At 35.5% G+C, this 14,654-nt stretch overlaps 2 protein-coding genes and 1 long non-coding RNA gene across 12 annotated transcripts; 1 reads left to right on the forward strand and 2 right to left on the reverse strand.

Annotated features, from left to right (window-relative positions):
* The first annotated feature begins 2,146 nt into the window (after positions 1-2,146).
* LOC132042600 (uncharacterized) lies at positions 2,147-9,307 on the forward strand. Of its 10 annotated transcripts, none has more exons than XM_059433136.1 (3): positions 2,147-2,350; positions 3,586-3,667; positions 7,987-9,307. In XM_059433136.1, the coding sequence occupies exon 3, from the start codon at positions 8,026-8,028 to the stop codon at positions 9,220-9,222; it is 1,197 nt and encodes a 398-aa protein (XP_059289119.1). In that variant the 5' UTR covers positions 2,147-2,350; positions 3,586-3,667; positions 7,987-8,025; the 3' UTR covers positions 9,223-9,307. The 10 variants fall into 10 exon arrangements, with proteins under 10 accessions (XP_059289119.1, XP_059289113.1, XP_059289112.1 ...); XM_059433130.1 differs by lacking the exon at positions 3,586-3,667 and adding an exon at positions 6,349-6,414; XM_059433129.1 differs by lacking the exon at positions 3,586-3,667 and adding an exon at positions 6,349-6,414 and having other exon boundaries at positions 2,148-2,350; positions 7,695-9,307.
* A 538-nt stretch (positions 9,308-9,845) lies between these two features.
* On the reverse strand, positions 9,846-14,162 carry LOC132042601 (rho GDP-dissociation inhibitor 1-like). The gene is made up of 5 exons (XM_059433138.1): positions 13,752-14,162; positions 12,859-12,922; positions 12,545-12,763; positions 11,398-11,522; positions 9,846-10,128 (listed from the first exon to the last, which is right to left on the reverse strand). The coding sequence occupies exons 1-5, from the start codon at positions 13,938-13,940 to the stop codon at positions 10,060-10,062; spliced, it is 666 nt and encodes a 221-aa protein (XP_059289121.1). The 5' UTR covers positions 13,941-14,162; the 3' UTR covers positions 9,846-10,059.
* Positions 10,288-11,007, reverse strand: LOC132042603 (uncharacterized). The gene is made up of 2 exons (XR_009411515.1): positions 10,406-11,007; positions 10,288-10,360 (listed from the first exon to the last, which is right to left on the reverse strand). It is a non-coding gene; the product is annotated as an uncharacterized LOC132042603 (long non-coding RNA).
* Positions 14,163-14,654: the final 492 nt, after the last annotated feature.

Here is a 14,654-nt window from a genome sequence, read left to right on the forward strand (position 1 = left end):
CGAGTGATCACAATTGGTTGCTCAATGCTTGAGCTAGTATCTCCACAACTTCGAATGATAATAGAGGTTAGTGTTGCCAAATTGCCCTTTGTACAGTTAGCAGGACACATATGTGATAAGTGTTATGTGATCGAGGACCACACTTACGCGTAACAAAAAATGATTTTACTTGAGATGCAAAGAAGTATTGGAAATGTCCCACCACCATTGATGATTAATACTACAGTCACAAGACTATGGGCTTTCATAGATACATTAATAATTGGATGAAATAGATTCTAACATCATGTGGACGTATGTTGTCACGATCTAAAATTGGTGGCCATGACTGGCGCCCTAAGACTAAGAGTCACTACTCCAAACGTACCAAACCATTTAATAGAGAAAGAAAGAAAGGATAAATTCAAGTCATTCATGATATAAATAATAAATCTCATCATGATGAAGCGGAAGGACAGGACATAACATAAGTAAAATATTGATAGTACACTCCAAACCCCACATTACTGTCAAGGAGTGTCTAAGAATATTTAAGTACAATTCTGGAATACATCCTCAAAAAATAAGGAAATAAGCAAAAGGGGAAAAGCCGATGATCGTGATCGCCACGCATATATTATTATTTGGAATATATATACATAGTATTACCAGCTTATGAAAACGTTAGAAATGTGTTTCTTCTTGAAAAGGAAAAGAAAAATGAAAAAGGTTTTATGAAAAGATTATTTTTCCATTCATGTATGCATGCATCATGTCTTATAAGTCAGGTATATAAGGTTGGTTCACTCGGTCAAGGTTAAGATACCGGGTGTCGGTCCGTCCCACTAATCGCTAAATTTTTTGACAATTTTTTCATATACCATTGAGAATCTGTTTTAGTGATCGAAATTGCAACTCACTAATTCATAATTGAAAACTAGTGACCGAGAATGTGTCATGCTCTCGCTTTTTGTGTCATTTCAATATGAAATTTTAACTACCCAATGAAATTAATATCAAATTTAAACATAAAATCAAGTTAATAACATATTTATAAATATAAGAAAAATGAAGCTTCATGAAAAGTAGTCTCTTTTTCTATTTTAGAAAATAAATAAAAAATGGTAGAAATATATCTAAACTTGAATGCTAAAAATTTTTGTTCATAATATAATACTTACAACTGAAGATGAATAAAACGAGTGAAAATGATTGAAATAAGTAAAATGGTCAAAAGTTCATGTGTCTAAAAGAGTTGTTTGTCTGAAAACATATTCTGTCTTACCCAATCATTATGATCTAGAATGTAGACACTTTGAGAAAAGTGTAATGAATATTGTGTTTGTGCTTGTTTATAACTTTATATAGCCTCCATTATGGACTTACCTTTATGTACTCGATTATACATAAATCACATTACTTACATGTAAAGATTGGTTAAAGTATGAGTAATATTTCCTTTTTGTCCTTTTAGTAATGGAGATGTAAAACATAATTAATTTGTTGAATAAAATTTTGTTGATGCCTCCATGAAGAAGTACAATGACACATGATGATTTAGAAAAAACTTCGTAATTTTCTGACTAAAATGACTAATATTTTCTATTATATACTATGGTTTTATTATTAGATTAATATTTGTTACTTTTACCACAAAAAATAGTTATATATCTAAAGTTATTAGTATATATCATTGTAGTCTTAATATCATTGTTTTACTTCAAATTATTTTATGTGAATTCAAAATATCTAAATATGGAAGAATAAGTAGGCGTGGTACATTTTGGAACCTGAGATCATTCACGAGTGATTTATGGGAGATTTTATTGTGTTTGTCGTTTTTAAACAGATTGCGTCCCATAAACTCAATCTATTTTAACGCCTTGTATTCGTTGATACAGCCGAGATACTCCCATGAATACAGTGAAATGGCAAAAATTTTGTAGCTAGGAACGGTAAAATACCAAAACCATACCTACGAACGGAAATAAGCTACCAAACTATAGTCTATTTGTGAAAATTTCTCAAAAAAGTAGCTATTTGCCCACTTTTCACGGTGCACTTGGGCCACCCAATTTTGCAATGTACATCTGATGGGCTATTGGCCCACTCTGCCTCTCTTGTTTACTTCTTGTTGCTAATTCTTCTTACTTTTAAGTTATTACACAAGTGGATTCATCACTATTACGCAAGTGGACTCAACCCTGTTGTTATTGTTAAACATATTAATAATACTAAAATCTTACATCGTTGATGATCAAGCACCCCACTACTAGCAAAGACTTACTACAGTTTAGCCGATCATCATCTTCTGGAAAGAAAAAGAAAACAACAACAGTCCCCTATCCTGATGATGGTTAAAGCTCCAGGGGTAGGCCATGAACTTATAATCTTTTTGTGTGTCTGAGAGTGTGATCATCATCGTGCATGCTTTCTTTTAATTTCTTTCTTATGCGATTAAACTATATATGGGAGAAACCATGCTGTGTTATTTTCTACTTCATAAGCTTTTACACTTCCTTTCCTAGCGTTGACTTGAATTGGGTAATCAGGTCTCCAGTCTTCTGTTTACCTTTTTATTAAGGGAAAGTTTCATAAGTAGCACTATTTGCGCCACTTTTTGCAAAATATAGCAAGATTTTTTTTTTTTTTTTTTTTCAAAACGTAGCAAAATACATTGTATCCACGCGCATATAATATCAAATCCTAACTGATATCACATGAATACAGTATCTGATTTTAAATGTATGTATATGTATGCATTTTCAAAGCAGAAGTTGGATGTATGTGTATGTATGTGAAGAGCGAAGACATCAACTGTATGTGTGGCTAACGGGATCCAATGTATGTCTTTTCAAAATGTATGTGCGAGCCAGCTGTATGTGAAGGGCATGTGAAGTGTATGTTATATGTATAGGGGAACTAGCACCTAAAAATTATAGGCTTAATGCATATGCAGCTCCCTAAACTTGTCCGTTTTTTTCATTTTGGCACCTCAACTAAGTGTTGTTCCTATTGAAATCCTGAACTTATCCTTAAGTGTGCCTATTAAACCTCCTAAATCTGATTTTTATTAGAAGCAAAAATTAAATTGGGGAAATGAAGGTGGAGTAATATTTTAGACATATGGTAAGCTATTCTTTAGGTCATGGATGTGTCGGTTTCTGCTGGTTCTGCTCTTCCACTGCCAGCTTAATTAAGAGCTACTCTTTTTTTCCCTAGCTACATTGAAGATGGAATGCTATGTAAGTCGGATTGTGTTTGACAGCCACACTTGAGGATGAGTTCAGGGGTTCAATTGGAACAACACTTAGTTGAGGTCTTAAAAATGGAAAAAAGAGGCAAATTTAGGGGGCTGCGTATGCATTAAGCCAAAATTATATGTTGTATGTATGTTATACGCCTGTAGATGCTCTCTCTATTGAGAGAGTGCTCACTGCCAAGGTTTTCAGATACATAGCATCACTATGTTTTGTACTCCAATTTTTAAAAAATACTACTATAAAGCGTATTAAGGGGGCTGAAACCGCTACGTCAGGTAATCTTTCCTTTTATTAAATATAACGATATCCAGAACCTACTGGTCTAACTAATCCGTATTTGCGCTGCTTGAGACCCTTTAATGGGGAAGGGCTTCCCTAACAGGATTTTTATTCGGTGCGAATTTGAGACTTCTGGTTGAGGGGAGGTACCCTATTCATCCCACCATAACATGTTAGCTATTTGTCTATTTCAGGCTTTTTGTTCAAGAAAAGGGAGAATCCTACTCTCACGTGGATATTGTGTGGGAGCTAAATGTGCTATTTTAGGTTTTCTTTTGTTCTGCATTTGATGACTTAAATGTGAAAGGTTGTAACTTTATTTTACAGTAATAACTTTTGTGCAAAATGTGTGCTTAGAACAAAAGTCTACAAATAGAGATAGTAAAATCCCCCCTGAGTGAAATTTATATGATTTTTAGGAACAGAGTAATCTTTAAAGAAAGGGTTCAAAGAGGGATCTAAGTTTTGTAGTCTATTATAGTAGTATATATATAAGAATAAAGCATGACTGACTATTACTTTTCTATTAACCAGAACGCAAGTAAGTTACTGAACTTATAATTCTGGGTGTTTTAACATAAACGTTCAGCTATTCTTTACCCGCTTCAGCAAGAGGTGCGATACAATTCACATTATATGAGGACTCATGATGAATCAATAGTGAAAAGGGTATAAGATGTTCATATTTCATCCGTGACTGCTGTACCATGGCTTCTCATTTTAATCTTTGCTTCTAAGCATGTCTGTTATTTGTCAATTTTAGCTAACTGAGAGTTGTAATTGGTTATTACATTTTTATCAAAGATTGTATAACAGAACACGTTTTCTTGCGATTGATGAACGGGAACATCTTTCTTCTAGAAAGCAAGGTGTGTTCCTCTATGATATGAAATAGTGATCATGTTTGTTAGACTTGTTCCACGTCATGCTCTTTGTTAGCCATGTATCTGCTGAACAATTCTAACAAATGGATCAACAGTATGTATAAATTTGTGTAAAACCAGATATAATGTATACACTTTAGAGTCCTACTACTAGTGCATTGACTATAGCACATTGTATGGCCTGTTGGAAACTTTGCTTCTTCCCTCTCCTCCTTCTCGTGTTATTATCCACTTTTATCTGACTATTTTAGTGCATGTTTGATATAAGTGACACTATTGGTTTATTACTAGAATAAGACCAGCGATAAGTTGCTTCTCTTGTAGCCTAACTTGGCTACTCTGAAGTTTTAACGCGCCAGAATAAATGGGTAAAAGGCCTTAAAGTGAAAGCGATATATTTTCCTGACAGATAAAAGTTTTTACGCAGGAAGTGTAAATATTATAACAGTATTAGGTCTTTTAAAAGTCAACTACAGTAACTGTTTATGTTAAGCGCGAGTCACTGACATACAAAAGATGGTAATCTGTTACCGTTAGAACTACACTTATAATGTAGAAATTAATTATAGTCAGTGTTCATAACTTAAATTCTTCTTTGAACGAAACTTTTGAACATTAATACCATTATTTTCACTAAAATTCCCATGTATATTCGTTTTTCCTCGTTTCCGTGTTTAGGCACCCTGGATTGGTAGGAATTCTTTTGTAATACTAGGCTTACATCTTCTTTTTACCTTAAGTTGTTTCATCTGAAAGGTGATTAGTAGAGTCAAATGACGGGGAAAGTTGTAGCTGAACACTTAGACTGGCATGATGTGAAATGCTTTCTATAATTCCATGAACGTTTACTGTGAGATTCGTTTTTCCTCGTTTCCGTGTTTAGGCGCCCTGGATTGGTAGGAATTCTTTTGTAATACTAGGCTTACATCTTCTTTTTACCTTAAGTTGTTTCATCTGAAAGGTGATTAGTAGAGTCAAATGACGGGGAAAGTTGTAGCTGAACACTTAGACTGGCATGATGTGAAATGCTTTCTATAATTCCATGAACGTTTACTGTGAGATTGGGTCTTGTGATTCTGACAGAGGTTGATTTTGATAAAAATGGATTAGAAAGTTAATTTTTAGGCCTGTCTACTTCCTAGACACGGGTTCTAATCGCACTCTAACTTTCCAAAAAAAAAAAAAAAAAAAAATTAAATTCAGGCCTGCATTATTGATGTTTGAGTTAATTTATAAATTCCTTGCAGAACAAAAGAAAGATATCTCATGCATGGAATTATACATTATACAATGCAGAGACTGTTTTAAGTTGAACATGTACTGATAAATAGCCTGCATATTTTTTGGGTTAGTAAATCAAGAAATGAGATTGCCTCTTTTTAGGGGGGGAAAACAATACTTAACTTTACCACTTACAATGAGAAGGGTTTTTTTTAGCAACTGACATAAATTGTAAATGTCTTTTGGACTCTGTGATGGACTTGCTACACTCTTGAACTACTTAGATGGTGTCAATTCCTTTTCTTTTTTTTTTTCTTTTTTTCCTGCTACCTACTTGATACTGATTTAATAAACCATTACCTTTGTTATCTATAAATAAATAAACAAACTACTTAATAAATAACTATTCTATCCTGCAATGAGGGAGCACAACAAACTGCACAAGATGTCAAAACAAAATAAATACCTGTTATCCTTTTAGGGAAAAGCTTTCAAGTCTATGTTCCATGTGTTACCTCAAACTGCAGTCTCCGCAAACCATGACGGAATATGTTATTCTTGTATTTTGGAGAGAATTCATTTAGGGGTCTCTTTTTCTTTCTTTTGTTACTCAACTGTGTCTCATTTGATTAGTTTCGTGATTTTCCATTGAAAACCTCTGTTTCACTGATTGAATTCCGCTGGTGTAACTAAATTCATCTATCGTCTTTGCTTGTTTCAAGGTTCAATGTTAAGATAACTCAGCACAGCATGATCTGGAGTATCAAGCTGTGAACTTACCACCATAGGTAACTAAGCGTAACTCTTTTAGTGCCATGGGTTCTGGTTACAAATTCACTTGCCCTATCTGCTTTTTGTGCTTTGTTTGGAAAGTGAGGATGGGAAGAAAAATGAAGGGACAAAAAGATTTCTTTTCAATTCTTTTTTTTTTGAAACTGGTAACTATATTTCTTTTCAATTCTTTGTTGATTTAAAAAGAGAAAAAGGAAGGATAGTGGAGAATGAGAGAGATTTTTTTTTCTTGACCTATTAATTTCTCTTTATTCTACTACTATTTTATGCCTGATATCATTTCTCTAATATATGCACTCTGCTAGACATGTTAGTAAGGCTCACCGAGATTTTAGAGCACCTTTAGTTGGTGTTCGCCCAGGCACAAGTGTAGATTTCAGAGGTGCTGCTTATGATGATTGTTTTGACGTATTCTGTTTAGAGCCCTGTAATCGGGTTGATTGGTGTTTTAGATTGAAGCATACCAGAATATAGTTTGGGTTTTTATATATGTTGATGAAACACGAATATGCGAATGCAAATACCGAACAGGATGAAAATAGTCAGACGTATGCAACCTTATCTTTGGATGTTTCTTGCAAGTATACTTTTTCATGCTTTAATCTTGTTGAGTGTCCCACACCAGTTCGGGATGGGAGATTTGGTCTCTTTATATAGCTTGGGCAATCCTTCTCGCTTTGAGCTAGTTTTTGGGGTTGAGTTAGACTCAAGATTCATTCTTTATATGGTATCAGAGTCAGACCCATCCAATTCATGATTTGTCGATGGTGGGCCCCCATATTAAATTGCCCACACTCCATATGTCTAGCCCTAGGCGTGAGGGGGGGTTTTGAGTGTCCCACATCGGCTAGGGATAGGAGATTTGATCTCTTTATATGGCTTGAGAAATTCTCCTCCCTTTGAGCTAGTTTTTGGGGTTGAGTTAGGCCTAAGATTCATTCTTTACAAATCCTGTCATACTTAAAAAATTAGATCTAACAATTGTGCCCTAATTCATCTCCCTCTGTCTCGCTCTCTCTCTCTCTCTCTCTCTCTCTCTCTCTCTCTTTCAGAAATTACTAGATAGGGAAGGTCAAGACGAGTATATGATCCCATATCTTTTTTAGGCAAGTATAAGGACAACCAGTTAAATAGTTGGTTTTTCTGACTTATCCTTCTTTAATTTTTTGAGTAATTCTGACATCTTCTTGGTTAGCAAACTGTTGTGAAGCCATTCTTCCAGCTTAAAGCCGCTAATGGTCCTTGTAATTTATTCTTTAACGATTTCCCTTTGCAGCTTTTCCTTGTAAAAAAACTAGTGACAACGTGTTTTCTATCTTTGGGGAGACCAAAAAGCCAACAAGGTTAGGTAAGGTGGGAGTAGACAAGCATTAACTTCCATATAGAAAGTACAAGAAACTGATGGAGTTCTCTATGTAAAACTGTCTGATTGCTGAAACTTTGTGCGGTAAATTACTTCTTGTAATTTTCGTATACCTGTGGCTTCCCCTCCCAAACATTGGAGGAATAACGATGCTGGCATCAAGCTTTTTCCTTTTAAAATGTTTTTTTTTCTTTTTTGGCTGCAGAATTCTTTAAGAGCTTTCTGATTTCAGTGGATTTACGTCATGAGGGACAGGTGGCCAAGAGGTAAAAAGTGGCTTAAAGTGGCATCTGTAGAAACAATCCCGCTTGAACTGCTGAAACGAAGCACTACATCAAGGGAAACAAATGAAGAAATGGATGATATTTTAGAGACCAAGGGAAATTGGCTTCCTAATGACTTACTCTTTAAGGTTTTTCTTCTACTTCCTGCTGAAACTCTCTGTGGACTGCGTTGCGTATGCAAGTCGCTTCTCAACATGATCAACAGTCCGACTTTTATTGAAGATCATTTTCGTCAATCTGAGACGGTTCTAATTACTCAAAACTCCTTTCACGAGAAAAAAAACGTACGGTCACCTTTTCCACTACCTTCAGATAAGCCAAACGAATGTTATTTCCATTTCTGGGACATCCACAGCGGCAAAGGCCACAAAGCTTGTATGCCAAATAATTTGAGGAACATAAAGTGTGTTTTGGCTGCCTGCAATGGTTTGGTCCTGGCCCAGATTAGGAACAATGAAGGTCTAGTTGTTATAAATCCAAGTACACGGAACCACATCAGAGTGCCTCTTGGTACTATTGGCTTCGTGAAGGAGTGCTACGGATTCATGTTCAGCCACTTCACTGGTGTTTATAAAGTAGCACACTTGTTCCTCGATGTATCTAGAAACATTCACTGTGAGATCCTAAACCTTACGACAAGATCGTGGCATGCAGTAGATGGACCTAATCCAGAGGAATTTGGATCGATCACTACTAATAGATGTGTTTCAGCAGTTGGTGCTTTATATTGGCTTCCAAAGAGCGATGGCTGTAACCATGTTATCTCCTTGGGATTTCATGATGAGAAGTTTCTAACCGTACCGCTTCCCATCAGCAGCACCAAAAACGATCGACTTGTTGAGATTGGAGGCTCATTGAGCTTCATAACTCATGCCACGTTGAATTTGATTCAGGTATGGATACTGAAGAGTGGAAATTGGTTAAAGAGATATAGCATCAATAGGTTGTATGACATCACAGGGTTTGTTCCCCTTTGTGCTTCGACGAAGGAAATGTTTTTCAGGAGAGAAGGATGCCCTTTGTTACATATTTACAATTTTGAAACTGAAGAAATGCAGGGGGTCAATTTTGAAAGTACCAAGAGAAATGACGATTTGCAATTTTGCATGCCTCATGTAAAGTCCCTTGTTTCATGGGATAGTCATCTACTTCAGTAGGATGTGTAAATATTCAACCATGACCCTTTGTGGTGTTAAAACTTTGGAAACTTATTATTGAAGGATTTCAATATTGTATTTCAAATTATTCCAAGTTGAGAAAAATACAAAAATCCAGCAATAGGAATCTTAAATGTGAATGCAAAGAGTTGAAAGACTGCTGTTTGGAAACCAGGGTTGGAGGAGAGTAGATATGGTCCCATTGTGAAGTTAACTTGCGCCAAAGTACACAAATAGTTGCTTTTAGGATCCTTTTTAAAGCATAGTCGAAATTTACAAAGTATTTGAAGTTTAACCACCTCAGAATCAAATTTCAAACTTTTGTACAGAAGTTTGGTTCTAGCAGTTCAAAACTTCAAACCTTCGAGCAAAAAATGTAAAAAATCCATGAGTTTATGTGAATAGGAATATGATGAAGAATCTCAAGTTTTAATAGATTTTGTACCAAAAAATACAGAGGCAACTATCCCCAAATTTTTTCTTCCTCTTTTCTTTCCTCTTTTTATAAATATCTTACTATAAGAGCTTCAGTAATCGTCTTTGTTTGGTTTCATAAAGTTATATCAACAGGTGTGCTGTTTTATATCAATGCACGGTCTTATTTGTAAAGGGGGGAAAAAGCCTTTTGCTATATCAATAAAAGACCTTTAAGTAGTAACATAAAGAACATCCAAATCTCATACAAGGCAGCAAGAGATCAACTGTAAAAGTAAATCATATTTGCTAAGCTATTGCTATGTATGTGGCTCCAAGTAAACAAGGTACAATCCAAAGACAAGAATTCAATCGAATATCCAGTTTCCAAGAAGGCTAGAAAGAGTTGCAGGGACACCTTGGCTACCTACCCTTGCTTATTTCAAACGAATAGTTGAGCTCCAAATGACATCTTTTGTCATCATCCACAAACTGCAGAAAACAAGAATCCACAGAAAAACCAAATTAATCATCTTTACTCACCAATATGAATTGTAGACTAAAACAAAGATTGAAAACCCGATGAGAGGCAGAGAAGTACACAACCACAAAGTTGCGTAATATACACAAAATTCCCGGTACATGGAAGAGTGCTAAAAGGACGGATACAAAAGCAAAACGCCTTCCTTTGTACAATGGATCTAATTATTGGTTACAGCAGGTTCTCTACTTTATTTTCTAGGTTGGAAAACTTTTTACAGACAGTTACATCTACTTTATTTTCTAGGTTGGAAAACTTTTTACAGACAGTTACATGTTGGGAGTTCACTTTACCATAGTGCAAACACACTATACACTGTTGTGCAGAAGTTATGTTCTATTCCAGAATACAGGATCGGAAAAAACTATTTTCTATTATAAATCTATTACTTGTCACGACCCAATAGCCTACTCACGGATTTGTCCCTTGGGCTATGCCATCATCGAGTACAAAAACTGAGCGTACATTGTGAACTTGTGTTATGCCTTATAAGGGTCTTCACTTTCTCTCCCATTCCGATGTAGGATTCAAGTGTCATGTGCACCTGTTTTTCAGAAGCTTGCCAGCCCAGAAGCCTGCTAATCCCCTTCTCTTGACCCGCCCTCGTTGGCCTGCCCTCCATCATGGGTCTCACGTTACTTGATCAAACTAACCACATTTTCTAAATACCAGTTAAATGAGTTACATTTGAAATGAACAAAACTGTTAGACAAACAAAATCCTTTTGTTTTAAACTTGACAATTATTATTGAAATATATAGCAGAAGAATCATATGTCACTTTAAGTCCTATGTACAACCCAACATTGACCATGCACAACAAAACTACATCCTTACTGAGACCAAGGACTGATTTTTCGTGCATTCTTTTCATTGCCTGCATGAACGCACAAATTGACCAGCACACGCTCAACAAGAATGTGGTATGAACTCTACTTATTCAGTATGTAACTGCAGATGTTCTGAAAAAGAGAAAGTTATAAATGTCGAGTCTCAGACATATCATCTAGTCCCAATTAAAAAACAACGGGAAACAAAAGGTTAAAATCTGTACTATCTTGAGGAAACAGTAGATCTATAACAGTGGGAAGTTGAAACGTATAAACTGTACTATATTTGTTCTTGTGAACAAGCTGACTTATATAGCGTGCTTCATTTCACTAAAGAAATGAAAAATACTAAGCTAAATATTTGATCCAGTAGGAATATAAATGCTCACACCTTAAGTTTAGCTGTATATGTTCCTCTTGCAAGTGCACCTGATGGAGTGGTCTCCTCTTCTAACATATGTATATAAGGTTCTCGTTGAGGAGCAAAGGTGCCCAGCATTCCCTTACTTTGATCAACTGACATCCAAAAGAGCAATATGTTATGAAATATAACAACAGAAGTAAGTGAAGATTGAAAGTGCAGGTAACCTTGTTTAGTTTTAAGTTAGACTCTGATTGAACATAAGGTTGAGCCTAACGTTAGAACTTAGAATAATAACCGCAAGCTACTGTGCAAGTGCAACCGTAAGCTACTGTGCAAGCACTTCAGCTAACAAAGTGAGTCATGCTGACAAAATATGTGGAATTGATGAAAACTAAAGATAATAGAACAAGACGGGTGCAAGAACTTAATGCGGTTCAGCAAGTATATGCTTTACATCCATGGGGAGATGGATTGTTCTTTCACTATAAAAAGTTTATAAATTTCACACTTGGATAGTTAGTCTCTAACCAACCGAACCAAAGTCCCTTGATCCTTGCACTCTTTCCAACTGATGAAGAACCAGTGACTAAACTACTTGCCTTCCGACTCTATCTGATTCTACTTCATAATAGGCACAACTAGCCTCAAATGTTTGTCCGCTTTTCTTATAGACACAAATGCATCTATACTTCCTGATAAAGGGAAAACCAGATAAGGAAAGAAACTACTATACGAGCCCACTCACACATAAATTCGAATCTCTTTCAACAAAGGAAATCAGATGATTTTAGAAACCAAATCATATAACAATTGTTCAGATTCCATCCACAGAAAATTAAGAAAGAGCCAACAAACTTGGAGGCCAAGTCTTTTGGCCTCTACTCCACGCCAGACTTGGATATCGAGCTTTACGAAACACCTACTGCATAACCACAATCCATTTAACTGCTTCATGAAAATCACACACAATCTACATGACTAATACTTCGAAACTAAATGATTCAATTCACACACTATAAGAAGGTCTTTTCAGTTCATAAATGCACAACTCGAAGAAGTCCTCTGCTAGAATAAATAAAGGTAATCATGCTGCCTGACAAATGCACATTGAAATGCTAGTATTAAATCCCTTAGGAGCAAAAGAAACAGGAAACGAGATTATAGAAAATCAAACCTTGAAGACCGGCCTTCCATACTGTATTTGTGTAGGCCAAACCAGAAACAATGTTGTGCAGAACACTAAATGTTAGCTTAAGCCGGTACTCAGAGCCCTCCCTGAGCGTAAAGAGAACAGATTTGCTCTGTTCTTCAATAGGCAATGGAGTATTTATCTCCCCAAAGTCAGAGGAAAGAATTCCAACTGAGTGGAACTTAACTTCAGGTTCCATTTGTCCTAGAAAATTGATCCAAGTAGTCAATAATTTAAAGGCTAATTGCAGAGTTAAATGGTATGCTACATTCAGGAACAAAGACTCTCAAAAGACAAACCAGTTAAGTCGCTTTCCAGGCAACCAAGCAGCTTTTCTTTCCACCTTCTCAAGCTTTCATCCTCCTGCACAAACATTAATAAGGTAAAGAACAAGCATATGGAAATATGAAACGTGCCAAGAGACCTAGCGAATTTTCCAATGTGAGAGACTGTTTCAAATTAAAAAAAAGGAAGTCGGAAAAGATCCAACTGGAGTGAGCAAGGCAAATTGAGAAGGAATGCCTTAGATGGTACAGCATAGAAATTCCCTGCAAATTAATTTTGGGAGACTATTTCAACTCTTTTATAAGAAGAACTGGGAGACTATTTTCAGCTTAAAGAATGTAACAAGAAAAATCCCACTGAAGCAAGCAAGAATAAAGGCAACACCAAACCAAACTGGACAGCAAAGCAGAAGAAATACTTTAGATGTTAGAACATGGAAATTCTCTAGATTACATGTTGCCACATGAATCCCAAGAAACATCACTCACTGCACTAAGGGAAAGCTCAAATTCCACCCCAAAAAGCACCAAAGAAACCTTATTCTCCCTTAAAGTATCATAATTGATGGCCATAACTGTGATCATTTTGTGTTTTTCTTCATTTCCTCTTGTTCTGTTTTTTTTTTTTTTTTTGGTTGGGGGTGTTGGGGTTAGGGATGCAAAATCATGCCTGAAAATCAACCTACACCACCACAAAGCAATACATACAGATATATATGACAAAAATAAATAAGCAGAACCCTAAAACAATCCAAGTAGTTGAGACTTAAAATACCTATTATACATCAAAAACCCTCAAAATAGGAGAGGCCATCTTCTATTTTTCAAGCTGTAAGCAAAATAAAGTTGGAAGTTTTTTGAGTTTGATGAAAAAACAAACAAGTGGGAGTTAGAGAATAAAATCAAACCTTGTCCTTTTCAATTTGATCTTTGAGAGAAAGAAGAGGACCAGGAACATAGCTTGTTGTAACATCAGCAAGATCTTGATAATGCTCATCTTCCTCGCTATCTCCCTCTTTTTCTTCTTTCCTCTTTTCTTCATTAACTTTAAGACCACCATGTGATGGACCTGCTTCTTCTTTCTTGCCACCCTCCATTCTTGACTTTTTTGTGTGTAAGGGGCAAGTGTAAAAATGTTTTTCAGTAACAAAGGATAGTAGTAGGGACAGTAAAGATTTTGTTTTGACAATTATTATTATTGATGAAGAGGAGAAGAAAAAATGTGCACAAGTAAGGTCCAAATTTTCAAATTCTTGTTGGAGACAAAACACAAAAACCCTGTCTTGTCTGAATTTTGTTTTCCTGTTTGATGTCTTTTCCTTTTCTTTTTCGAGGAACGTGCTTTTCTTTTTCTATTTATAGACGTAACGTTGAAAGAAACTTTATTTTTTCTTTAGCTACTTAATAAGGAAATAAATTGCCTATTTGCTTTCAAGTTTATTAAGGTTTGAGGGCATACAACGTCATCCTGTTGGATTATTATTGAAGATTGTAATTATCTGTTGAATGTCAACAAGACGTCTATTGAATATATTTTGAAAGGATTGAACCAATATGTTGATTTTCTGACAAACAAAAGACATAAGCATAATGAAGATTTGATAATTTGAGAAATTGTATTCAAGTATATAAAATTTTATATCTTTGCAAACTTGAGCAGCTTGCATTTGAAGGATTATAAACTATTCCTATCTTTTCAGTCTTTTTCAATTTCCAGTGTATTAGATTTCATCTGAGTGGGTCGCTATTACGAGCCCGTTTGGCTTAGCTTAAAAAAAATAACTTATAAACTGAAAACAGTTTATAACTTC

This window comes from Lycium ferocissimum, unplaced genomic scaffold, assembly GCF_029784015.1.
Source record: "Lycium ferocissimum isolate CSIRO_LF1 unplaced genomic scaffold, AGI_CSIRO_Lferr_CH_V1 ctg1649, whole genome shotgun sequence".
NCBI lineage: Eukaryota > Viridiplantae > Streptophyta > Magnoliopsida > Solanales > Solanaceae > Lycium > Lycium ferocissimum.